Source organism: Furipterus horrens, unplaced genomic scaffold (genome assembly GCF_987537825.1).
Source record: "Furipterus horrens unplaced genomic scaffold, mFurHor1.1.pri manual_scaffold_3, whole genome shotgun sequence".
Classification (NCBI taxonomy): Eukaryota; Metazoa; Chordata; class Mammalia; order Chiroptera; family Furipteridae; genus Furipterus; species Furipterus horrens.
Genome location: NW_028327173.1, coordinates 204414952 through 204440781, shown reverse-complemented (window position 1 = coordinate 204440781; position 25830 = coordinate 204414952). Strand labels below are relative to the sequence as shown.

Below are 25830 nucleotides of genomic sequence, written 5' to 3'. Positions count from 1 at the left end.
CTCTCTGGAGCTGCACCTGAACCTAATAACATTCCTCCCACGCACGCGCTGGTGTTTTAGAGATGGGAAGACCAAGTACAAAAGACAAAAAGAAAGTGAGATTTGGGCTCACTTGTGAACCTTACCTTTCTGCTTGGTTGGAGAAAGTAGTGCTGGATGCCAACCTAGGAAATAAAGTAAACAGAGTCACATGACTACTTAGGTCTCATGATGAAAGGCAAGGGCACTGTGGTGGGACCTGTCGCGGCTCTGGGTCACATGGCCAGATGGGAAACTGCTGGCCTACACAGTGGTCAGTCTCCAAGGTTCAACTTAACCTAGTTCCTGAGACCTGATTTCTGCATCAACTCAGATATTTCCATGGAAATGCACGCAGTGAAGTGGGTTTACTATCGCCCAGCCAATCTACAAAATAGTCCCTGCAGCTGGGTCAGACAGGTATCAGAGCAGCATTGGACCCAATCCATCCCCCTGCTAACTCAACTCAAAATTCATTTCTCTGTTTACAACCTCTGAAACCTGACCACAAACCAGTCACAAATTGTCAAAGCCTCTCTAAGATAGTGGAGTGGGTAAGGGGTGTCTGTCGCTCTTTGTTGGGTTGAGGGCATATTAAGAAATGAATCAGGTTAAGTAATCAATATATAACATGTAATTTTTGAAAAGTATAATTACATGGTTGTACACATATGGAAATAATCTCTAGGTATAGAAAGAAAGAGAACAGACTAAGCTGGCAGGTTTAGAAAGACATGCCTTGATCAGTAAGATACTGAAGAAACAAAGAGAATGCTACAGATTTATTTGCCTGGGACCACAGAGAGTGAGCTGAGCAAGGACACATCTGGCGAGGGACAGAGGGCCCAGCAGCCACTCATGCCACACACCATGCCCCGTTGCTGTGGCCCCGCGCCCTCTCACGCTAATGAGACTGCAGGGCACAGACAAACATGGGCAAATGAAACCAACCGTAACTAAGGGCACAGCCAATGTGATCTTGAAGGCTGTACTTGCAAAAAGGGGTGGGTGCATCCTAAGAGGGAGCTAAATAAAGAGCAAAATTCAAAGTCATACGGAAAGGCCGGGGCAATAAATGAAAGGGTTATGCTGAACTCACACACGCTTAGAACAGCCTGGACGCAGGTCCTGTGGACGTGGCACAGATGAACCAAGTGTTCGTGTGCCCACGTTACCTCATGTGGGGCTCGGACATGCCCGGAAACCCCGAGTCAGGCGATGGCTCAATCTGTTTTCTTGGCAGGTTTGGTGGTCGGGCTTAGGTTGTTAAGAATCCTGGAAGCTTGCTTTCAGTGCTCTCTCCCTGTCTCTTACTAGTCTACCCAAAGAGGTACAGATTTAAGTATATGTATGTATGTAAGCATGTAAGTGCGTAGCTGCTACTGTTCTTTCTTCGCTTTTCTTCAAAGCTCATGCGTTTCCATCCTAACAGTTGGCCATGCTTGAACATGGTTTATTCTCTCTTAACGTTAAAACAAAAACTAATAAATAAATCCCCTCTATCTAACGATTACAGCTTAGATCAGAGATTTCAAGGAGATGGCCACAGACCGGAACGATAATTCTATCTGCATTAAAACTGGAAAGTATTGACCATAGAAATTGTGACCTGACATTCGTAAAAACTCTCAATTCCACAGTATTGTTGATAGTTGGCACAAAATTTACACCACGATTATAATGATTAGGTGAAAATCGAGGGATTAAATGAAATCATTCTTCCTTTCTCATCTCTCCATCTCCCCGTGTTCACTGCTTACTTTTCACAACGGCTGTTTGCAAGTAAGAGTAGGAGAGTTAATGCCACTCCTGACTACAGACGCCTAAGGATACCACAGAAAAACGGAGGGGAGGGCGAGTTAGACATTTTTAAGGTCACAGGTTTTTAATTCTTTCCTGTTTGTCGTTAACTTGAAATCAGCATCTCTTCATTAAAAAATAAAAGATTAAACTTTACTCCATTGGGACTCATTCTCTTTCCCGCCCTCAAATCCCAGGAATTTGCAGAACTCAGTTTTTCCAGGACGCCCTCCGTAGAGAACCTCCCTAAGAAAGCATTTCCAGCCTAAACGGCCATAGCACTCACCACGCACACCACACAGTTCTGCTCTTAGTCATGTCCTGTCTCGTATGGCCACCCAGTTACCCCACACATCACTGTTCCCTTCGACAACGAGGCCACAAAGCACCTCGGCTCCGTGCCTGCACAGGCTGGAAACTTTATACATCCGTGTGGAACTCAGTTCCACCCTCTCCCATAAGTCGATCATGGCAGGACTACATCTGTTACTGAAATTGAACCTCACTTATACTTATGAAATATAAATACTTTTCTTCTTAGGTCCTACCGACTACATGGAAGTTTCTTAACATGAACGTTTTCAAAGCAGCTAAGCCTGATCTTCCCTCCGTCGGGCTGAAGGCCCAAGTGTGCGCCTCCTTCCTTTTCCTGAGTCAGGACAGTGAGACCGCTACACTTCCACGTATGCACCCCCCCCCCCCATTCCAATGCCTCGGTTGCATAATGAAGGGAGCCACCCCACAATTACAAAAGGCCTGGAGCTGCATCTTAAAACAGGCAAAGAGAGATGGAAGATCATAACATCTAAAACATATAAAGCGTTTTCTCTGAACTGCACACAGTACTGAGCACGGTTACCTACATGAGCTCACCGATTAACAGACAACAACCAATAGTTTTCTTGGCATATTTTCCTCTGGCTTCACTCTGCCACTGTGACTCATGACCCTACACGGCTGGGAAAGTCAACCAAACGTTTGGCCCACTGGGTTTCTAAAATGAGTCTGAGCTGATCTACGTGCATCAAGCATCGATATGGTTTCACTTTTGAACTGGTCGTTTCTATTTCAACGTATAAGCGGAACAAGGCTCCTTCCCAGCAAACAACAGAAGCCGCCGCTCACCTGCCCACAGACTGCATGATGTCCAGCAGCAGCGGGGCAGCCAGGTCCGGGCTCAAGTGGATGAATGTGGAGAGGACGACAATGGCCAGCCCGAGGGTCTCCTCGTCGTACTCTTCAAGGACGGCCCCGCAGTCATGGCACCTGCAAAGGAAACAGAGGGATGCTTTCCGTGAAAACCAACCATGGCTTCAATAGGTCACACGTTACAAACAGCCCTTTCTGGTGAGTCTTGAAAAGGTCCCCAAAGGAGGACCACAGTCTCAATCTCCCATGCCACCAGCAGTGGAGACGCAGAAGCAGCCAGGGCACCCGGCAGAGACCAGGAAGGCTCCTGTGAGCACTGAAAACATTCTTTCTTCTCACGGACACCTGGCCTGTACATGAACTTCTGCTCCCTTTCACGGTGAGTGCCGACTGGATTGACAGTGTCGACCTTCTAGTCAAGGGGTGTTATGCATGTGAAATCACTGCCAGGAGTAGTCAGAAACAAGGTATGTTTTTGTTTGTTGAAATTAAATATTAAAAAGGCCTGGACACAAATAGGAGCTTCCCTAAGCTTTCAAATTTAAAAATGTCCTATTTGTGGGGGAGAGACATCAAGTCAAGAGAACACTCTAGAAGGCCTGGGGAGCCTGAATTGCCATCTCTACCACTTAGGTCAGTTTCATAAACTCGCCACACCTACAGAGTGTAATATATAGAAGCACAATGGCACCTGCTCTTAAGTAACTCACAACGTATCGCTCTTTGTAGTGGCTCAGGCAGGCTCAACGTACTTCGCCTCAGTCAAAGCCAAAGCTCTTCCTTGCAGCCACAGGGGGGCAGCTATATAACGTGAAGGGGAAGTCCACTGGGAAGCGCAAGGGAGCCTGAGCTATGATCGCTGTTGTGATCCCTCCATCCGAAAACGTCCTAAAGAATATTATATGGGGGTGGCCAAAATGTCTGTTTAGTTTATTCCATAAAGTAAAAGACACATTTTTTCGTTTTCACCAATAACTATTGATTTGATCTCCCGCATGGTGGAACATTGATCGTCTTCAGTGGGTGTCTCGATTTGATCGCTGTCAACTTCAACTGGTCGACCCGACCAGGGAGATTGTCAAGTGAGAGCTCTCCTGCACGGAACTTCGCAAACCACTTTGGACACGTTCCATCAGTTTAAACTTCTCCGTACACCACACAAATCTTTTCCGGCATTTCAACTGTTTTTACCTTTCTTGAAATTAAATAAAGTATGTACCGAAAATGTTGCATATTTTCTTCCCTCTTCAATATTAAAATGGCTACACAAAAACTCACCAATTTTGATGGGTTTTTTTTTTTTTTTTAATGCACGCTGCTATGACAGCTGTCGCAATACAACCCAACAAAATTGTTCCAAATGAAGTTAAAGACAACTAAGTGCTCCTAGAGCCATCTTATGGGAAAAAACAAACGAACTTTTTGGCCAACCCAATATATAGATAAAGTTCCTTACAAACTGACTTCTTAAAAATATAGGATTCACATTTGTAACTAAAAAATAAGAGAAATAGCCCTGGCTGGTGTGGCTCAGTGGATTGAGCGCTGGCCTGTGAAACAAAGGGTCGCCAGTTCGATTCCTGGTCAGGGCACAGGCCTGGGTTGCAGGCCAGGTCCCCAGTTGGGGACACGTGACAGGCAACCACACATTGACCAGCTATGTGGATTTTCACACCAGCCCCCTCCACCCCACCCTCCTCTCCTTCTGTCACAAGCCTGCCCCATTTGTCACTTGGTATACCTTTACCAGGAAGCCTCCCTGGCCCATGGGGATCCCTCCAAACCTGAAATCCTATAAGTCTTATTCTTTATCATATGCACTGAACAAGCATTTTTGTGCCAGGCAATGTGTAGGGAGCTTAGAGTATGAAATACAGAAGAAAGGGTCCCAGACCCTAAGGAACTCACAGTCTGTTACAGAATATGTATGTACTAACACCTAAACAATTAAAATACCCTGTGACAAGGGGAGAATAGATAGATGGAAACCTGGAGAACAGCATGACTAATTCTGCCTTATGGAAACAGGGAATCTGCCTTAGACTGGGTCTTGAAGCATGAATGGAGACAGTCCCAGATGAGGGCACCTATGAAGTCCCAGAGGAGAGGATGCGGCAGGCATGCCCTATAGAAGATGCTTGGCAGAGAGTTCCTGGTGAGGAGTGGCAAGGCCCTCCCCTCACAGCCAAATGAGCCTTTTATAAGCTAAGGCATCTGGACTTCATCCTGTAAGAAGCCTGGGGATACTGAAGGCTGACAAACCCAGAAGTGATAGAACCAGCCTGAGATTCAGGGAACAGACTCAGCTGGTAGAACAGGAATCAGGACCCAGCCTCCGACTCAGTCCCACACTGACAATCAGAAGCTTTTGACTGTGGGGTTTTATCTGTGTGAAATGATTGCTAGGAATAACCAGTAAGTGGATATTATTTGCATTCGTCCAAATTTTTCAAAGTGCCTTGGCATAACCGGAAGCTGCCCATCTGAGACTGTGCTTCTAGGATAACAGGTGCATACCAATGCTATAGCTACAGTCATTTGAAGGAGGCAAGACAGCACCCGCCCCCCCCTGCAGCTGTCTCGTAGTCGGGTGAGCCCACTCTCAGCGGCTGCGAATGCGGGGAGCGGCGCGAGCTTACTTGTCGGCCATCACCGCCGGCTGCTCGTCTGTGAATTCTTCGGGCGCGGGCACAAACATACTGACGATGCTGGGTGCTGACAGCAGGCTGGACTTGGTGGCCCCTGGGTAAGCAGCAAAGAGACAACTGGTGAATAAAGACCTGTTTTGGGGGGGGCCAGGAAAAGCCCCATTCTCCACTTAGAACTCCTCTCGAGATCACACTCACTGGGACGCGGCGTGGACAGCCCAACAGCTCTGTGGAAAAGCCTCCAGAGGGAAATGAGTTCAAGAGACATGTGATTTGTCTCTGCTTAAATGACTTTAAGAGCCAGACCCCTATCTCTCTCTTGGCTTCTTGGCCTTGAAAAAATCAGAAAAGGATCAGGTGCCAACAGGAGACGAGGACAAAGATGAAAAAGGGGGGACATCTATTCAAGGGTGCCCTAAATGAGTCTGGCCCTTATTTGCTAAGCATAAGTGAAAGCCGCCCATACGATAGTTCCTAAAATCTCAAATACATACCCACACTGAAATGTTGCGACTCTGAGAAAAGAGTAACATCCCAGACCCCCACACCACTAAGTACGGGAGATGAGTGAGCTCAGAAATACCAGCACTGTTTTCTACTTTGGAAAGTAATCGCATAAGCTCCCAAAGCCAAAGACTTCACTTTTCACACTGAAATATTTAAGAATGAAGTATCAAGCCTGTTGAAAGAACCATCCAATGTCTTCAGCCAACCTACACCACATAGTTTCAAATGTGGGGTTTTGATGCCATCAAAGAAACCCAAGGCGGGGACCCTGGCAACATGCCGCAGTGATGAGTAAATCTGGAGAGTCCACAGATGGTTCTCCATTCAGAAAACCAGCGGAGCGGCCACACACCCCGGGACTGTGGAAATGAGGCATTCCAAGAAGACTCCCAAAGTGACGGACCAGCATAATGCCCTGTTCTACCAACCAACCAACAAAAAACCCCAAGACTCAGTTCTTCAAACAGGAAAGAAGGCAGAAAAAACCTGATGGTCATTAAAGAATCTGTTTCTTGTCAAGGAACCGATAATTTGGTGCTGAAAAACAAAACATTACTGTATGACCTTTCCTTAGCGAGGTGGAGGAGAATGATTCAGAGAATTGGTTTCTAAAGGCATCAACATAAACATTTTAGAAACCCAGCCAACTGGGTGATACGTTTCAATGAGAGGGAGAGGAAAATGGCACGGAAGCCTTGGAAGAGTCAAAATACTGCCAGGCCAGCCGGCCTCCCTCGCCTGGTCAGAGGCTCCAAAGAGTGTTTATGAGAAGCAGACCCAAGGGCAAAGAAAAGTACCTGAAAATATCTGTAAGTGACATCTAAAGATCCCGAACGGGAATGCAAATTTGACTACTATATTTGTCAGCTGTTTCCGAGATTCTGCTCCTTCCTAAGCATGCACAGGTATATCCTAGACAAAGCTCTCCAATTGTTTTCATAAAGACATAGCTTGGAGCAGCCGCAAGTGTTTATTATAAGCATAAGTGTAAACTAATCAATAGCAGAAAAGGCAAAAACTGGGCCAAGATAAAAGAAGACATGATTGATTAGTAAGTGGTAAGATAAACACAGAAAGTTTAAATCCAATACTCCCCATTCCTTGACCATCAACAGGCCACGTCTACCAGATTCCGAAATGCCTGTGCTAAGAGTGCAAAAACTCAGCCCGTTAGATGTATGGTAATATAAACGCGGTCTCACCAGAAACATAAGAAACTGATTTTTTAAAGCCTCTGAGTCAAAGCCCTCAGAAGATCACTGCCTGTTATTGTATGATACAGAAATCACAATTCAAGTCAAGAAAAGGGAGGGAGTCAAAGTCATTGGGGTAGTTGCAAGCCAATTATTACCCAACACAAATGCCAACAAACACGTACTTTTGACAACAGCATCGTGAAGTTGTTTTCAAAAGACAAGCCAGAATGGGTGACGTGGTGTTCACAACAGTCAGCTCTAAGAGCAGACAGGTGAGGTCCTTGGGCAACGGTCCCCATCGGCAATGGTAGCTGAATCGGTGGATTTCCGAAAACTGCTGACGACGTGAGAGTGAAGAGCAACGTGCCAGGAGAGAGGGGGCCATACAAAAAGGAAGCCGCAGACCCCACTGCCCCTTGATAGGGCGGAGTCACAGCTAAGTCTGCAGTATGAAAGCCTGTCTCATTACCACGCCCCCGCGGTTGGCAACGCTCTGGGTGTCCCACGTCCTCTGGTTCCCCTTCTGAAATACCCACAGTGCGTGTGATATGGGACTAGGAACAGAAATAGGAGGTTCTTAGAAACTTCAGAACAAAGAGGGGACCTCCTCCAAAGCCCAACTTCAAAGCTGGCAATCTTGACAAAAGCTGCTTTGGGAATCTTGGAGGTAAGAGAAAGTATGGAGGTGTTGGTTGTGTCAAAGCCTGTCTGCACACACCCGTCCCCTGGCTGCGTTTTACCCCAAAAGACATTCAGTGTCTGTCTTTGTTCTCAATACCTCACTCCATGTGTGCCGCTACTAACTGTATCACTAAATCATACACAGGCAGGGTTTGTTCGACCACCCCGATTTCTACTTATAAAAGCTTTTCCTATAGGGCCCATACATGAGAAGCGTCTCCTCTCATCAGATACAGGACTAAAACTGCTTCTCAGTGCCATGCAAATGTTAGCAAAATCCGGAAAGAAACATCCCCTCATTCCTAGGGAAAATTAGGAGAGTGTTATGGTCCAGAATAGCAGGTCTGCTTGACCTAAGGGACTAGCTAAGAGATGTGGTCATAATTCATTTTCACTATTTGCTTTTTACAAATGATCAGTTAACCTGCTTTCTGGATTAAAAAGGAACAAAAATAATGGTTAACTAGCCATGAGAGAAACTTTGAAAACACATATCCTGATGATCTTAGCACAGATTTGTTCTTAGCTTGCAGCACAAAGTCAAGTGTATATTCTGTGCAATTTCAGATGGCTGACAAGAAGCTATTTGTCAATGATCTCAACATTCTAGAAGGAACACAGAGGAGCTGGACCATGCTCAGAGAAGCAGACACAAGATGATATGGAAACTGAAACATATGAGGAGCAATACCAAAGGACCCAGGATGTGTGGTCCAGAAAAGACTGAGGGTTAAGCAGCAGTTGGCTATTGAGAGAGACTAGACTTGTTCCGTGTGGTCCCGAGGGTGAGAAAGTCGGGATAAGGAAGAACTGCCTGTTGGTCATGTTCAGAAAGGAGACGTCATGCATTCCCACTCCCTGGAGGTATCTGAGCGGAGGTTGGAGCCCCTTCACGGAGCAGCTAAACAAGAGATTTCAGACCTGCTGGATGGCTCGATGATTCACAGATACGGTTTCTTTCAGTTTATCACAGTCTGAGAGTCTGTGACTCAACTCACCTCTCATTCTCAATGGCTGTCCCTCCAGGTCAGGGTTTAGGCACATTGGCACATTACATTGGCGTTTCCCGGGCTGGATCTGTTCTGTGGATAAATGGAGCATCTCAGGCTTCAATGTGGTCAACTGAGCATAATTCACAATGCAAAGAACTTAACCAATAATCTCTTGGGGCCATTTTTTGGCAAGTGTTGTTGATTACTAACATTTACAGGAAACATCCTACTTTTTAGGGTCAGGCTGGTTGGGGTTTCACTACAAACCTGCCCTTCAGGGATATGAAATGCAATTCAAAGCAAAGAGCACCTAAAGCCATCCAAAATTATTCCAGACGCCCCCCCCCCCAAAAAAAACCCTCAAATCCCATATCTCTTTATATGAAATGAAAAAATCAAAGGCTAACGGCACAGCCATAAAAGAATTGTTTTAGGCAAATCAATAAATACCTAAGTGATCATTTGGGGCAACGGCCAGAACGGTCATTCAGAAACCATGTGGAACTGGTAGCAAGGAAATGACAGGCATTTGGCTGAGGGCTGAGGAATAGGAATAAGGGTGCAGGGGCCGAAATGGAGGTGCTTCAGACACATTTGTTTTACATGGAAGATGAAGCAGAGAAGTGAGCCGTCAGATGTGCACGGATGGACGGAGGCGAGACAGGCGTTGTGTGAGCCAGCAGGTGCATGCCGAGGTCAATTGGTCATGACCCTCATCTTAGGCTGCCTTTCTCGGTGTGTCTGCATGACCAGATTGTTCTTTTGGAGACTAGAGAGTCACTGCATCAACACATGTGGTATGAAGTGTCATGCCAGCTAAGACTGAATGACACATTCATTAACCCTCCTCTGGTCTCAGATTTGGGGAGAACTCTGAATGGCACAAACAAAAACAAGAATGTTGAGATGACACTCTAGTTGGACTAGGTGACTAGAGAACCAACTTGGAGGATGGAAAACAAGCCCAGGAAAACGCAGCTAAAAGAAATCCAGACAACATGGAAGTGGCAAGGATTAAATCAGAAACCGGAGTGACATGAACAATGCTAAAATCGGTTCAAAAGTGAAAAATTCCGTTAAATGGGTTATTTGGCGTCATGTAGGTTTTTTTAGATTAAAATTTAGATGGTAAATTGAGCTCTGTTTGCCTTTTTATTGCTACTGAGTCCATCAAACTGGGCTGTAACCGTAGGCAGACCCTAAAATGGTTGGATTAGGCTGAGCTACTTGTAATAGAAAACAGTACCATGGCCAACGACTCTTTAGAGTTCCCGGTCAACCTAACAAAAGCTGGGCGTTTAATTATTAAAGAACTAAGCAAACAATAGCTTTCAGTCTCAGTTCCTTACACCACATCAGCTCAGTGAAGAGAGAGACAAAGTCCTCTTTGGTGTGGATAGAAAGACTTCACCCAAACTCTCGAGACTGGTTACCCAGCGTCTCTCTCCTTGTCTCTCCTGCCTGTTGGCTTTTGGCCATTTCATTACTCATGGCCAACTGTCACTAAAAGGAAGATAAAACACTAAGCCTTTAACATGTTAACAACCCTTATAATGGCCAAGAGACTTGAAACTATTTGTTAAATATAGTATTGTGTATAGTGTGTGGGATTTAGTTATATAGATCAGCTCTTTTTATTTTTTAAAAAGAAGGTGGGGTGGGGAATAAATTGAAATGTATGTAACTATTATGATTTTGAAAAAATAATAATATCTTAAGATTTTGGCTTGTGGACATTATAATTCCTGGTCATAAGGAAGGATAGTAAAATAATCTCATATAACTGTAGCCAGAAAGTACTAATCAAGGTACTAAGTTCGCCCAATCCAAGTGCTGGGCCCCGGATCAGAGTGATAAACCCTGGTATTTTCCAAGGGCATGCATGTTGCAAAGTGCTTTCACATGCATAATCTTGTAACCCAAATGATTCATTTAATTAAACAAGGAAACACGCACACACACAAAAATCAGGCACTCAAAAGAGCAGGACAGGGGCAGGAACTACTGGCTTGAGAACATGGCACAGGTGCAGAAAGAACGTGGTAACAAAGTGTGGGACACACAGAGTAGTCGTGTGAAGTAGACATGTCATAGCAGTGAGGTTAGATGCACTTCCATCGTATGAGGCTGCAACCTGGTGACTCTACTAACACACATGACTCACATTTCCAAACCTACAGGCAGATGGCGATGCCGCTAAACTGACATTGGTTATTATTATTAATAGTCCCTTATTTGGGGATACCGTATAGTTTATAAAACAGAGAATAATGATGACCTGGTGTTTTGGTTTGTATTTTTAGTTCACATCATGAAATCATAGTTCCATTCCCTCCTTTATGCATTTGCATCATTTAATTCCCAGACTGATAGCCTAGTATCTGGAATCTGGGTCTGAGAGGGGAAGAAAAAAGGGTTGGACCAGCCTAGGTGGTGGCTCTAGAATGCTTGGGAAGTTTAAATACACTTATTAATTACATTAGGGGTTTTGTAAAAAACTATTTAAACCACAGAGCAAGGGAGCAGAGGGGACACAGAGAAAGTGGCATGAGCTAACCTGAGAGGTCAAACAAGAAGAAAAAGCTTGACCCACCAGTGTCCCAGTTGCTGATGCTATGGGGGGCGCTAGCCTGATGCTCCAGCTGGCGCTTCATTAGCTGGCTCACTGTCAGAGCTCCCAGGGATCCCCTTTTCATCTGCCTATACTGAGCTAGACGGAGGAAATGAGGAGATGATTACTAGGGAGCATAAATCTGCGCGGCACACAAAGCCTCTACACATCCATAGAGCATCATAATTGAATCTTCATCGGCTCTTCGGAGTTGTTTGGTAAATCGCATGCTATCCCGGCTGCCTTCCTTCACTCGATAAAGGAAGAGATGGTGCCTACAAGCACTTAGCTGTAGCCTCCAAATGTTACCTCAACAACATGATTATTGTCCTCGACTTGTTATTTATTTCCTCTGGCATGTTCTAAAAAGGATTTAAGGCAGATAATTTCACTTTGGATTTATAGCTCAACTTCCTTTCATGGAGCCTGAGCAGAAATAGTTTCCGTCTCCATTACATCCCCTGAGGTCCCCGTGTGTGTGTGTGTGTGTGTGTGTGTGTGTGTGAGTGTGTGCATGTATATTCTGGAGTAGGATGACACATATCAACCCAAATTTTTAGAGAGAACTTGAAGCAAATGAAATTATGCTACTTGGAACCAACCAGCAAATGAGAGTTGCTTATAAAACCAAAACATGTTGACTCCGAAGTCAATGCTGTTTTCAATCTCTGTATGAGGCTCCGCCTACTGTTTCAAAAGTGTGACTCGAATAGCACTCCACACGTATATTTTAGTATGCATCTTTGTTTTAGAAAATAGCGGCAATGTTTTTATCCTGCAGTTGGTCATTGACAAATATCCCACCAATGAAATGTCAAGTTATAAGCATTCCCAAACCAGAAAACCAATGCAAAGCACTTCCGCCAACAGACTGCTGAGTGAAAGCCACCTGACTCCTGGCCTCCTTTTCCTCTGTGAGCTGTCCCCCGAGCCCATGCCACCAGCCCAGTGAGAAAGGCAGAGCATCACTGGTGTGCTTTTTCTACATGATCCCAAACACCAGGACCTCTGAGAACTTGTGGTCAATCACTCTCTTATCAGGACAATTTCAGAAACAAGCCCCGAACTACATGACCTATAAAGGGATGGTAGACACTGGGATGATTGTATGGCCCCCAGAAAGCCTTGAATGTTACACACAGGTTTCGTAATCGTGGTACCAAGGCAGCAACTTGGTGTGATGTGAAATCGATTATAATGTTATTTTTCATGTAATTAGCATGCTGTTGGATTCATGGTGGTCATGGCATGCTTAGTTACAACATAATCAGCTAATAAACTGAGGAAAAGAGAGGGATGGGATAGGAACTCTTGTGTCTTGGAATCCATGTTAACTGAATTCATGGAAATGACCATGCAAACCAATATGAAACATCTCTGATTCTTCTGGTTGGCTGGTAAAATTTACAATTTTATGACTCACTTTAAAAGTATGGCCTCTTTAAAATGCAAAAGTGGAACTCTTTTAGAAGATGTAACAAATCTAAAGATGAACAGCAAAAATAGATTTAAAACCTCCAGTGATTGAATAATTTCTCTAATTCTCAGTTGTTTTTAAAGACAACAGAATTTCTGGAGAATCAAAACCCTTAATGTTTACTTCGGTCTATAAGATACCTGGCATTATGCCTCCAAGAACACAGCCCCAAGAGCCATCCCATACATGCTTTTAATGAAGAGGAGGAGGAAGGCAGAAATCTAATGATGTGTCATGCTAAATCCAAAGGGCTAGATCCAGTCATGACCTGAGGGTTATGATACATTCGCTACATTTATTTTACGATATATTTAACTTGCACTGAACTCAAACTGACTTAGTCATCCTACCTCCAATTACACCCAAGTTGGAATTCTAACTAGAAATCATTTTTCTTAGATGACTCATGCAAATTAGGAGAAAATATGCTTCCATGATTTTTGTATGTAGACTTAAAAATGGTCATTATATCAGGTTATCAGATTTTTTTGTGATTAAAAAAAAAGAACAACTAGATTCAGAACTGGCCATTCTTCTTTGTTACCAAAAGGGCAGATAATGGTCACTTGGGGAATTCTTTCTTAGGGTTCCTATAGTCTCTATTATAACTGAATTTGAATCACTGTAAGGCAGTGTGGTATACTCAAAAGGCCACGGGCTGAAAAAGTCAGACAGGCCTGGAATCAGTTCCTGTCCTACCACTTAGTAGCTGTGTGGCTTCACGTAAGTCACTTAGCCTCTCTGAGCCTCTACTTCCTAATCTATAAATGAGGTCAATAATACCTGCCATGCAATGCACACGTGTAACCTACTTAGTGGAGGGCCTGGCACGTGATAAATGTTAAACAAATGGTAGCTCATATTACCTTTATGACTCTAAACTCCTTGAGAAGAAGGGGTGTCCGATTGATTTACATTTGATCCCCAGTACTAAACACAGAGCCTGGCACCCAGCAGACACTTAACCAACAGTTGCTGAATGAATGAATGCATGAATGAATAAACAATGAAGATGACAAAGTCATTCCACACTACCAGTCCAGCATTTAACTTAAGATCTTTAGCTGATGCTTTTCAGAATCATCCTCATTTCAAGAGAGTCCAATGAAAATTAAGCAGCTCCTCAGGCAGCATCCCCTTGGATCACAAACCATACTGGCAGCTGTGACAAGGGTGTACAGAACTTGCACCTCCGTCTGTATTTGATTCCCACAGTGCTCAAGTCTCTTCCCTGCCCCACCTGAGCCAGGGGGACACCCTTCTCTTCACCGCAGTGTAACTCCAGCTCCTCATGACAAAATCTAGGACCCAGCAACAGAAGGCCGTTTCTGGGCCGTTGCGTCTCGTAGCTCCTATAAAACTTCAGGCAATTTTTATTTTCTGACCCAAAAGGGCTTGATTCAGTCGTGATGTTGGGATCATGAGATACCAGGTGCACTTACTCTATGATAACGCAGGGATGAAGGTGACTCAAATTAAAGTGTTCCGTGTAAAATTCTGCCATAGGCAAAGCTTTCCACTTGTCCCAAAACCAGGTCTATGTTTCATGTTTAGGCTTATAATAGATAATTATTCTTTTATTGGATGATGAAATTCAGTGACTGCTCTTTAGCAACTTAGGGTTCTTGGCCAATCGGTAACCATACTGATTTATCAAACACTTTAGATGTTGACAAAGGTGGGCCCTTGCCTCAGGGTCCCTGAGAATATACAACATACAACCTAGGAAGCTAACACATTTAAAAGAAAAAAGAAAAAAAAAGTACCAAGAGTGTGAAAAGTGAACGTAACACAGCAAATAATGTTCCAAAATCAATGCACAAGAAATCTTACTTGATATGGAAGAATGGCTGCTTGTTTCTGGCACACCTGCTTCTAACGTAGGCGCAGACGAGGATTCTCGTGGCATTTCCAGAGTAGAGAGTCCTTTAGCAGAGGGATCTACAAACATAAGCATTATTTAAAATGCAGGACCCTTATGTAAAATCAACATTATGTAAAACTCTAGAACCTTTTCTATACCCTCTCCCCTCTTGCCTAATGCACCCATTCCACTTTGATACCCATTATATTCCATCGTATACCTTCTGACCCTACTCATTACGTTAACGAAAGTACATGCAAAGTGGTTTCAAAGTTCCGTGGAGAATTGCTTGCCTATTACGCTCTGGGTCTGGATGCGCCTCTCTGAGACTAATGACAGCACGGTGACAAAACCAAGGCTCGCATGCTCACACTGTCTGCCCCTGAGCAGGCCCCTGACCCTTCCCAGAGCTGAATTTCTTTTCACCTAGTGCCTAAAGGTGCTCGCAGTCCTTCCCACCTGTATCATCCCGCTGCTCCGACTTACCTGGCAATTTCCTACTTGTCATTTACATCTCAATTTACACAGAAAACTTCTCCTCCAGGAAGGTGTTTCGGGTCCCTCCTCCCAAAAAATACAAACAAATAAAACTGGGCCAGGTAACACTTTTACGGAATTCCAGAGCACCCTGCCCTTCCTCTCTCCCTAGCCTAACGCGCTATAGTGTGACTTCCTCTTTCCTCGTCTACAGCTTTGCTAGACCGTAAGTAATTTAAGAACAGGGGCTGTTATCAGACATGAAAGAAATACCACTCAAGAGACGGCAAGGGGCCTCTGCGGCCGAGCAGAAGACATGTGAAGACAGCCATGCAAAATGAAGCCAGAGAGCTAGTGAGAATCGGGACCTTGTAAAGCATCCTGGAAATTTAAGGATTTGAGCTTTCGCTAGGAAAGAAATGGGAAGCCCATGGAGGGTTTGGAGCAGAGCGATGGTGTGATCTCATGGTTTAAAGCATCACCCTGGCTGCCGTGCTGGGGAAGACGGAAAGTCAATAAGAGTAGAAGACAAGGGACTAGGTAGCTGGCTGTGGCAATGGCCCAGGTGAGAGGTGATGGTGACTCACACCAGGGCAGAGGCAGGGCAGGCAGTGAGGAGGGGCCAGGTTCTGGATATAACACGAAGGTAATTAAGGTGGCCAGATACAGTAGAGGATGCCCAGTTAAAGTTTATTCAGATGAACCACAGATCATTGTTTAGCATGAGTATGTACCGTGCAGTATGGGGGAGATCTGGCCCTCATACCTGACTCTTCACAGAATCCCTGCCATTTGCCATGCAACTTTGAAGTTCCTCCCACTTAAGAGGCAGAGTGCATTTCCCCTCTTGACTTTGGGTGCAGCCATGTCATTTTCATCAGCTAACCAACTGTGTGCAGGCATAACGTGACCTAAGGCCTGAAAAGCACCTGCGCCGCAGGGCTTGCTCTCCTGCGCCTCTTCCATCACCAGGACCATATTCCTGTCCAGGGGTAGTGGGCTAAAGGGGGCAGCACTGAGAAGGGAGATGCCTACCCCCTCACCCAACCCAAGGGCACAGAACTGTGGGGAAAGCAGTGTCCTTGGGGGACAGCTAGGTTTCTGTTAGCCCTTCCATGAGAAGGGAAGGGACAGTCAGGGGAGAGAGGGTGTAAGGGATTTTGCTGGTGAAGGACCATGAATTTCTTCTGTCCAAGGTAGGATTTCAGAAATTGGGATAAAGTAGGAGAAAGATTCAGAAGAGGAGACGGTCAAGGCCTCATGGAAATTAGAGGGAGGGAGATGAAGGTAGCCTAGGGCTTCCTACAGGGACTGACATGCACGGAGAGAGCGCGTGATGGCATCAGACCTCAAGGCCATGAGCAGCAGCAAGGCTGTGCATGCGGGAGGATGAGGAGGGGTAGGCATCTGCACCTCCCCTGACTCCAGCTGAGAGAGGCAAGAAGGTCTGGGGAGGCTGAGTCTTCCCCAAGGCACATGGGTCTCCTGCCAACACCCAGCAAGGAAGGGTAGATCTGTACGTCCATGAGAGGTGGGATACTCTACGAAGTTCTTATGACTGTATCGAATATATTATAAAATGCTGAAGGACATATTATTATAATTGTCAGATACTTTCTTCTTGTTCTAGTAACAAGGGTGTTAATATAAAACCAATTTCCTCCCCGGTGTCCTGGGGAACAATCTAACAAGGATGAATGAAGAAAGCAACACATATACACACACAACATACATACTACAACCTGTGTATCATATATAACCGCTCTATAGACCTCTACGGTTTTGAGGCCACTGCCTTCCTCTCTCTCTCTCTCTCTCTCTCTCTCTCTATATATATATATATATATATATATATATAGACACACACACACATACACACACACACAGAAAGTTTCCTGGCCCCAAACCATAAAAAAGGTATCCCAGTTCCCCTAGAAACTTCTTAAACTTTGTTGTTATTACCAGGATCTTTTTCTTCCCCCTGCCTGGTGGGAGCATGACCTTTTACAAATAAACAAATGTGCATTCAACAGATATTTACAGAGCACCTTTAAGGTGCACGGCTCTGTCCTGTGAGGTAGAAAACAGCTAGAAACCTCGGGAATTACCCAGGCAGATAAAAAAGCTGAGTCTGTTTCCTTAAGAGTGCCTTTTACGTGGAGCAGTGGGAGAAGCAGGACTAGAATCGTGAGGCAGTCTTGGCCCTGCCGCTGCCCGGCTGTGTGACCTGGGGGGCAGGGCACACCCCCTCCTGGGTATCAGTCCCCTCTTGCAGAAAATGGGGCCCCTGAGATCTTGGCTGGTTCTCAATGCTCTAGAGCCCATGAAACTAGTAAAATAATCATCCCTAACCGATCCCATCTTTTTGAAGTCCCATTTTTTTTTTTTTTTTTGGATCTGAGCTGAGAAAGGAAGAAGCACTCGATCAGTACTACGGTCATACTGCCAAAGACTGTGTCTTGGGGTGACATGGATGTTCAGCTTGTCACTTCTGCAAGTTATCTTTCTTAGAAATGCCGCCTTTAGGGAAATGCTAGCAATGGCAGTTGAGGCAGGAAATCCATGTGCTGTGACAACTTCACCACCAAGTGGGGTCCACAGATTAGCGTCTCGCTTGTGACCGGGCAACTAGGCTTTTCTGTCATTGTTGTTCCTAAGGGCACACAATGTCCACCAGACTGCTGACAGCGGTTAAAATACACAATCAGCTGGAGGCCCTAAATGATTCTTAACTATTCTAAGTGCTCTGCTTTATTAGCCCTTCATGACTGTTCCTCCTCTGGACTCTATCAGGAAAAAAAAAGAAAGCAAAAAGTTCAAACAAGTGACTTTTGCTGATTGAGGAAGGCTAAAGTGATATTTGGGGGGGTCTTGATGTGAATTAACCATCACCTCTTACTGCCAAGGATGGTCCGGAATTGAGAAACAATAGATACAGAGACATTTATGGAGCCAATAGAACCACATCTGAATCCAGCGCGAGTGACTAGGCAGGAAGGATTCGGAGTGATTACGGAGCAATTATAATGTCACTCCCTGACATCCCTGACATTATAAGATCGAGAGGCTATGCAGAGGCAGCGCCAAGGTCCCGACAAGTAAGATGCACAAACGTGAATGGCAGGCTGGGAGGAAGGGGAGGCGGGAGCTTGCTTACCTGGCTCTTTCTGCTCTCCCAGTTTGTCTAGAATGTTGAAGGAGATGTCGAGGTACTCCCTCTGGATGGCGCTGACCGCAATCTTCCTCTGCTTCCGCTGCCTGGGCACGATCTGAATCTTAAATTCGGATTCCTCGGCTCCCTCTTCTTCCCCCTTCCTCTCCGGGTTCTGTTCTGTGTCCGACTCGGCGCTGGTGCCAGGCTTCTCACTTTCCGTTGGGTTCTCCGCGTCTCTAGGGACCTGGAGGAGGGCGGTTTTCTCCCCTGAACTTGGCATCAGCCCACCCAGCATCTCTTCCTCGACGTCGGGCTCGAAGTTGTCGTCCGGTGACACCTCGGGGAGAGCGCAGGACTTCTGCAGGAGGTCCCGTTTCTGCTTGAGTGTCAGCGGGCTGCCGCAGGCGAAGTGCTGCAGCTCCCCCGGCCGTGACAGCTCTGCGTAGTCGGGCGGCGCCTCCGGAGCGATGAGCCTGGGGTCCTTGTCGCCTGCTGACTGGTTATTTCCTGAGTCCCTTGGAGAAACGTCTTTGGAGCAGTCCTCCACGCTGACGTGCACGAGGGGAGTGGTGCTCAGGCTGAGGACAGAGGGGTGGCTGGGGAGGGCGGGGGAGGAGGCGGCATGTTGGCCAGAGGCTCCGTCGTCTCCTTGGTCCATGGTCTCCTCCTCGTCGCTCTCTACTATTCGGAGAGGGGGCAGAGGTTCAAACACGAGGGAGTCGCTGTCGGAGGTGGAGAGCATGGAGTGTTTCTCAGGCCCCGACCCCGAATCTGAGGACAAGTCTATAAGATCTAAATCCTCTTTGGGAGCAGCCTTTCCCGGAGATTCCGCTTTGGCCTCAAATGTCTCCATGCAGTTTAACCTGACTTCTGGTATCACAGGCCTCCGCGCTCCCTGCACGCCGTCCCCAGCGGGGTCCTCGGGGACCTCGGTGCTGTTAGGCCTCGCGGCTGAGTTCTGTCTGGGGCGTCCGTGGTCGTGCTGCCTTGGCGGGGCGGCGGCCGCCTGGGCCGCGGGCTTATCTGTGTCGCACCGGTCTATGCAGGACTTCCTCCGGTGCTCATCTAATGTAAACAACAGGGAGTCTGCGGTCCCTATATCAAGAGATTTTTGTTTTAAAGAGCGCAGCTTTTTTTTCTGAATGCTTTCTTCTCTCACACAGTGGAGAATGCTGTCTTGTAATGCACCCGTCTCTCTATATTCAGCCAGCTCTATTTCACCTGATTAAAACAGAAAAAGCTAGTACTATTTTACTTGGAGATGCTCACCACTTTTTCCCCTCGCACTTGGGCACACAATTGGCATAAATCAAAAAAAGCCCGGCTCCACCAGAAGGCAGCACTGACTTTCTGGCCAAGTGTTTGTAAGGTTCATTCTAATTTCAAAAACCAGAAACCTTTGGAATGAAAGAACCCCCAATGGCAGTTTAAGACCATATTTGCAAAATCAAGCTTCAGGATAACGCCTCAGCTCTGTTCATTTGTACACAGGAGTGGGGAATCGCTTTTGGCTGGGGCGGAAGTAGGAAACCAGTTTCAAATTGTGTAGAGAAGCAAACATTTTGCAACAAATCAAACCAAGCAATGGCCCTCTAGGACAGTCATGGCGTTCATGATGTATCTGTCAATTCACGTATATATATAAACATGGATATATATATACTGTTTGTGCATACATATATATAAAATCAACGGTATTAAAATGTGTCGTAACATAATAAAATTAAGATTTCACCCCAAACAAACGGTAGAGTACAACATTTCTGCATAAAATGACTAAGAGGAAAAAATTCATACTTCTCTGTACATTCATCTCAACCGGCTGATATTTCACCATTTTGCTGCCTCCTATCCTTTTCAATCTTGCAAAAAAAGTTTGAGACTCTTTATTGCAGGGTCCAGTAGGTGTATCATGAATATCAGATTCATCAAAAACACTATCTTCTTCTAATTGGGGAGAGAAAGTCAAAATTACACTTACGAGGTTATTCTCTCTTAGGCTGTGTCTACACAAGCATGTCAAGGGAAGCATTTTATGGAACCACGTCTGGGGTGGTTTCTACGCCCAGCCCCGGTTTAGCCATGGCTTGGTATTTCATCCAGATCAAATCATCCACGTGTTGAACACGGCAACCTGGGACAAGGTTGCCCCTCATTTTCCATGAAACAATGGGCAGCATTTTCAAGAGAGGCATCTCAATATTCCTAGAGAGCCTTCCCGCAGCAGAAGCTTATCCAATGCACGTAAAACCAGGTAACACATACATGTCAGGAACCTGGGATACCGCTTGATATTCCTGCTTTGGGTGAATTTTCAGGCTAATTTGGCGAAAGAAAATTAAACACAATGAGCGGCTCTCACTCTTTCCAGAACTATATGCCTTCCTGGGATTTGAGAACTGGCATAGACACAGCCGAACAGCACATGCACCTTACACTTCATGAATGCAAAATACTGTACTCTACACCCGGCAACGAAACACACAACACACAGAAAAAGCTTAGAAAAGCCACTGGTCACCTCAAAAGCTCCACAAATGATTATGGACTAAAAGAGGAAACAAAAGGAAAAAGAAAACCGAAAATAACATTTCCCCCTAGTGAAGACTCTTCCCTGAGGAGTTTGCCATGTGTAACTGTTATAAATCCCAGGAAGAATCTTTGACTCATCCTCCTGAGGCTCCGTGAACAAACTGGTCACCAGAGTGCCTGCCAAGCTTGTTTCTATGCCCTCTTCAGTCCCCATCTGGCCACTTTTGAATCAAAGATAAACCCAAAAACATATTAGTAAGGAAAGGGTTGCTATCTTGCAACCTATAAAGTTCACTTGATTTCAAATGTTCCTCTTTCATGCTCTGGAAAGGCCAAAGTTATGTATGTACAAAAATGCACTTCATAGATACCTCAATAAATGGAATTAACCTATAATTTGAGTTGAATTTCGCTGAAATTACAGCATTTGGCCTATATTTATATCTACCTATATGCCAAAGTGAGGCTTCGGTGCAGTTATAATTATTTAAGACTTCTTGAGTATGGGGGGAGTACAAGCACAGAGTTAAGTTTTGACCCTGTCCTAAAAGTAAGTGAAATTTGAAGCAGTAGATGTTAGATAAACTAAGAATACTAACCTTTTTGTCAAATAAAAAATAAATGTTAACAATTTAGATGGATACAGGACTCCCAGTGAATTTCCACAAAGATGGGAAGGCCTATGAAATTCCTATGTTTCTGGGGCAATGCAACACAGTGATCTGTTTTATTTTTTTATTGCCTCTATAAACATACACTCTTTTAAAAAACACAGTTATGCAATTTCCACTCATGACTTTGAAATACTTATCAACTGTGCTGATGTACAGAGGTACCTCGAACCCAGAGAAGTTCATCTGTGATTGGCCCAAACACTGAGCCCACACTGAGGACATCCACAGTGTCACTGAATCTATCCAGTTTCCCAGAAACTAGGACCTAAACTGGTAGACAATATATTCCTCAGAAAGGACATGATGGATACCAAAACTAAAAAACTTAGTACTCAGTGTTGCATGTATAGCCAACCTAGATTCTTGAACCTTGCAGCAATAAAGCAATAATGGAATGTTGGCTCCAATCCATCCTATTGAAACATTTCCAGAGCAGTCAACCAAATCACTGTATAACACTACATAATACCCCAAAGGGTCATGGGACACTTGGCTTTCTCTCTGGATTGGATTTGATGATGTCATTGTTTACAAGTCTAGTCCCCCCGTGACACGCACTCAAGATCCACACACTGGTTCTTCAGCTCTCACCTGAGAACTTTCAGGCTACGATTTTACTCTACAGTTTTATTCTACTGCCTCCTTTGTGGAAAAGCTATCAGTATAAAAACCGTCAATATTGGAAATCATGTAAACCTAGGCAGCAAAAATATTCCATTTCAGCTGCCTTAAATCAATTCATGTTGAATAAGGCGCTAGGAAAAAAGAACTTCAGCAAATTTAGACGCCTTTCAAATCTGTGAACACAAAGTTCAGGAGACAATGACAGGCTGTTAAGGTCACATAGCTCCACTAAGTGCCGACCAAGGTGTACCTCCCGGCCCAAAGTAAGGGGTTTCCATCGTGTACGAAAAGGCTCACAAAGGCTCCTTAACAAAAAGCGGACACTTTTTACCAAACGCTACTTCCTTAGAAGCGTATTAATTATTTCGCTTGAATGAATGCTTTTTTTTTTTTTTTTTTTTTTTAAATTAAGGCAGCAACATTCAGGGGAAAATTGGAAAATTAATGAAGCAGTCAGTGAATTTTTGACTCCGGAATGATAACAAGGGGCGCTCGTCTCTCTCCTGAGGGAAACACTGTCTAGAACTGTATTACGCAGTCAAGCTAAGTTTGGCGCAGAATTCTGACGTGCAAGGTACCTTTTTCCTTCTCGCTGTATCTGCTTATGTTACTGCTGTCGCTGTACAGGGGCCCTGCCGCGGCGTGCGGCTTGCAGCTGTGATACTGCGCGTTCAGCGTATTGACTGTGATGTGAATCAGGTGCAGCAGGACCTTGCTGACGTCACAGTCCCGGTAGGGATACTGCGCCAGAAGAAGAAGGCAGAGAAATAAAAATGGTCATTTTGAAGGGTAAGCTTGCCGTTGGTCTTGCTAGATACTTTTCTCAGGGCTTCTTGGGGATAAAAAGAAAAATACAGGAAGGCAAAAACGTACATCCTGATCACGGCCTTATTCTGAAAAGCGCTCATGTTCCCTGCCTCCTGCATAGAGCCACGGACGGCAGCACATGCCAGTTCATAGTTACAACGTCTTTCCCAAAAATTACCGGGCATAAACATTTGGTGTGTGAATACGATTTTCAATAGTTTCTTTGTTTTCCGACCTAAGAATTAATATATAGGTAAAATAGAGATTCTGGTCATAAATAGAGGTTGTTGATCGATGTCCTACGATTCATCTTTTTTTGTTCTAAACATTTTCAAGAGAATACACTGGCATGGCCTCCATTTCTATTTTCATTCCAGTAGTTCTTTGCTTCTCAGCACTCATTGGACGTGAGAATTCTTCTGAAGGTCAAATTATCATCCTACAAAATTCTCAACATAGGTCTCTTAAGTGTTTCCCTCACTAAGAGAATCATCCCACCCAAAAACGGAGTGACTGCGGCAACCCACCTTGTAAAGGATGACAAGCAAGGCCTTCAACCACATCTGCCGGATGTGAGGCTTTAGGGACCAGAGGGAACAACGAGGTGGCTGTTGGAAATAATGCCGTAGTTGAGGACAAGAGCAGTATTTGAGCACCTGAACCACCAAGGGGAGAAGGTGTTTTCCCAAGTTAATGTTATAGTCCATAACCTGAAATAGGAAGGAAATTAATAACTGAAAGAAAACTCTAAAGAATATGTACAAGCCAAAAGGAAAAATCTCAACTATTGAAGCACAGACAAAATATTTAAGAGGCATCTCACAAAATATGAATAGTAATGGCCAGCAGACATAAAGGAGGAAAGCCCAACCTCGTAAGAAATGTTTTAGACGTTTGTATATTAAAAGTTTTAATCTACTTAATTATCTATTTATCTAATTACCTATGAAAATGTCCTATTAAACTATTAACTAGAGTAAAACTTAGAATCAATCAAAACACCTAGCACTGAAAAGCATTTGGAGAAATGGACATTCTCAGACACCACTCTATTATTACTCAATACACCATTTCAAGAGAGCAATTTAGCAACTATATCCAGAAGTAAGAAAAGACATATAACCTCTAACACAGCAATCAAATATGTCCTAAGGAAACCATCAGACAAGTGTTCCAAGACGTACGCATAAAGGTATTCAGCACTACAGCCACCCCAATAGAAAACCACCTACATATCCACCATGGGATTAGTTAATCAAAGACTATTTTTATGACAACAGACTACTATGTAGCCATTAAATAGGATATGAAACAAACTTATTTAGATTATATAAATTTCGTAATATATTTTACATTTTAAAAAATTACACATATCTATATCAATATGTATAATATGATCTTATTTAAAATGTACGTGCGTATACACACACATGCACATGTATGTATGTTTACGATATGTGTTTGTGTGTGTGTGCGTATAAATTTGAAGCCGGTGATATACAGCAAAATGGTAGTAATTTGCTAAAGCTTTCTTTGGAGATTTGTATTTTACCCTAGTGGTTATGTTTCTAAAACGAATAGGCATAACATGGATTTAGAAAGGGAGAAGTGAGGGAGGGAAGGAAGAAGGAAGAGAGGGGAAACGGGAGGGAGGGTTGTGCCTGAAACAGGGTGCTCTCTCTTCATCACAGACAGCGGGGTGCTGGTGATGCCCCATCTAGTTCTCAGCATCAGCCAAAGACGACGACGGACATACCACTCCCACTTTACTTGTCTGTTTTCATTAGTTTACTATCTATCTGAGCTCACTGGTAACAGCTACCATCACTTAGTTCCTCCCGCGAGGTAGGCACTGAGCAAGGAGCTTTGCAATATGCTGTCTCTAATCTTTGGGGGAGAAAGAGTCTGTTACCAACGAGCAAACAAGCAGAGGCTGCCTAAGGCCATACCAGTTAGTAACAGTGGCAGGGCTGAGATTAATATCCATGTCTCTCTAGCCCCAAGTCCTATACCCTTGGCAGACTGTGCAGCCATTCCAGAGAGTCAGACGTGTAGCACCGGTCAAACTAGGCACACCATACGCCCTACAATCCCTTCACTCTGCTCTTGGATCCAGATCTCAAAGGAAGTCCCAGATTTGTGGATAAGGTGCTCGCACAAGGGTGCCCCTTGCTGAGCTGTCGTGGGGGGGGTGAGAGGGCGGGGGGAGGTAATGAGGAGCTGGGAGCAACATGAGTGCCCCTCCCTGGGGGAGGGGACAGTTAACGCACAGTAGATGTGCACCCTGGCACATGATACAGCGGTTAGAAGTAGCAGACAAACAGGGAATCGCCAACAGTGATAATGAACACAAAGTAAGTTGTATGATTAATTCACCTCTTCACTTGAAGCTAAAAAGGAAAGGGATTTAAAAAAGAAAAAGCAGGGGGAAAGGGGACGGGGGAGGTAGAAGAGGGTAAAGAGGGGCAAATGGTGACAGAAGGAGATGACTTGGGGTGGTGAGCACACAGTACAATACACAGAGGCTGTGTTATAGAACCGTGCACCTGAAACCTAGATAATTTTATTATTAATCAATGTCACCCTGATAACTCAATAAGAACTTTAAAAAAAAAAGAA

General features: G+C 44.7%; 1 protein-coding gene across 3 annotated transcripts in view; it reads right to left on the bottom strand.

The window, feature by feature from the left end:
- Nucleotides 1-25830, bottom strand: part of UNC79 (unc-79 subunit of NALCN channel complex) — a 161997-nt gene that overhangs the window by 45980 nt on the left and 90187 nt on the right. For 2 of the 3 annotated variants that reach the window (XM_090272125.1, XM_090272127.1), the window contains 10 exons: nucleotides 23739-23921; nucleotides 22983-23145; nucleotides 20372-20521; nucleotides 18578-19795; nucleotides 14913-15020; nucleotides 11585-11701; nucleotides 8998-9081; nucleotides 5607-5709; nucleotides 2944-3084; nucleotides 126-164 (listed from right to left, as the gene is read on the bottom strand). In XM_090272125.1, coding sequence (XP_090128251.1) covers nucleotides 126-164; nucleotides 2944-3084; nucleotides 5607-5709; nucleotides 8998-9081; nucleotides 11585-11701; nucleotides 14913-15020; nucleotides 18578-19795; nucleotides 20372-20521; nucleotides 22983-23145; nucleotides 23739-23921 — 2306 coding nt within the window. The remainder of the gene's footprint in view (nucleotides 1-125; nucleotides 165-2943; nucleotides 3085-5606; nucleotides 5710-8997; nucleotides 9082-11584; nucleotides 11702-14912; nucleotides 15021-18577; nucleotides 19796-20371; nucleotides 20522-22982; nucleotides 23146-23738; nucleotides 23922-25830) is intronic. The other variant, XM_090272126.1, reaches the window with a different exon arrangement.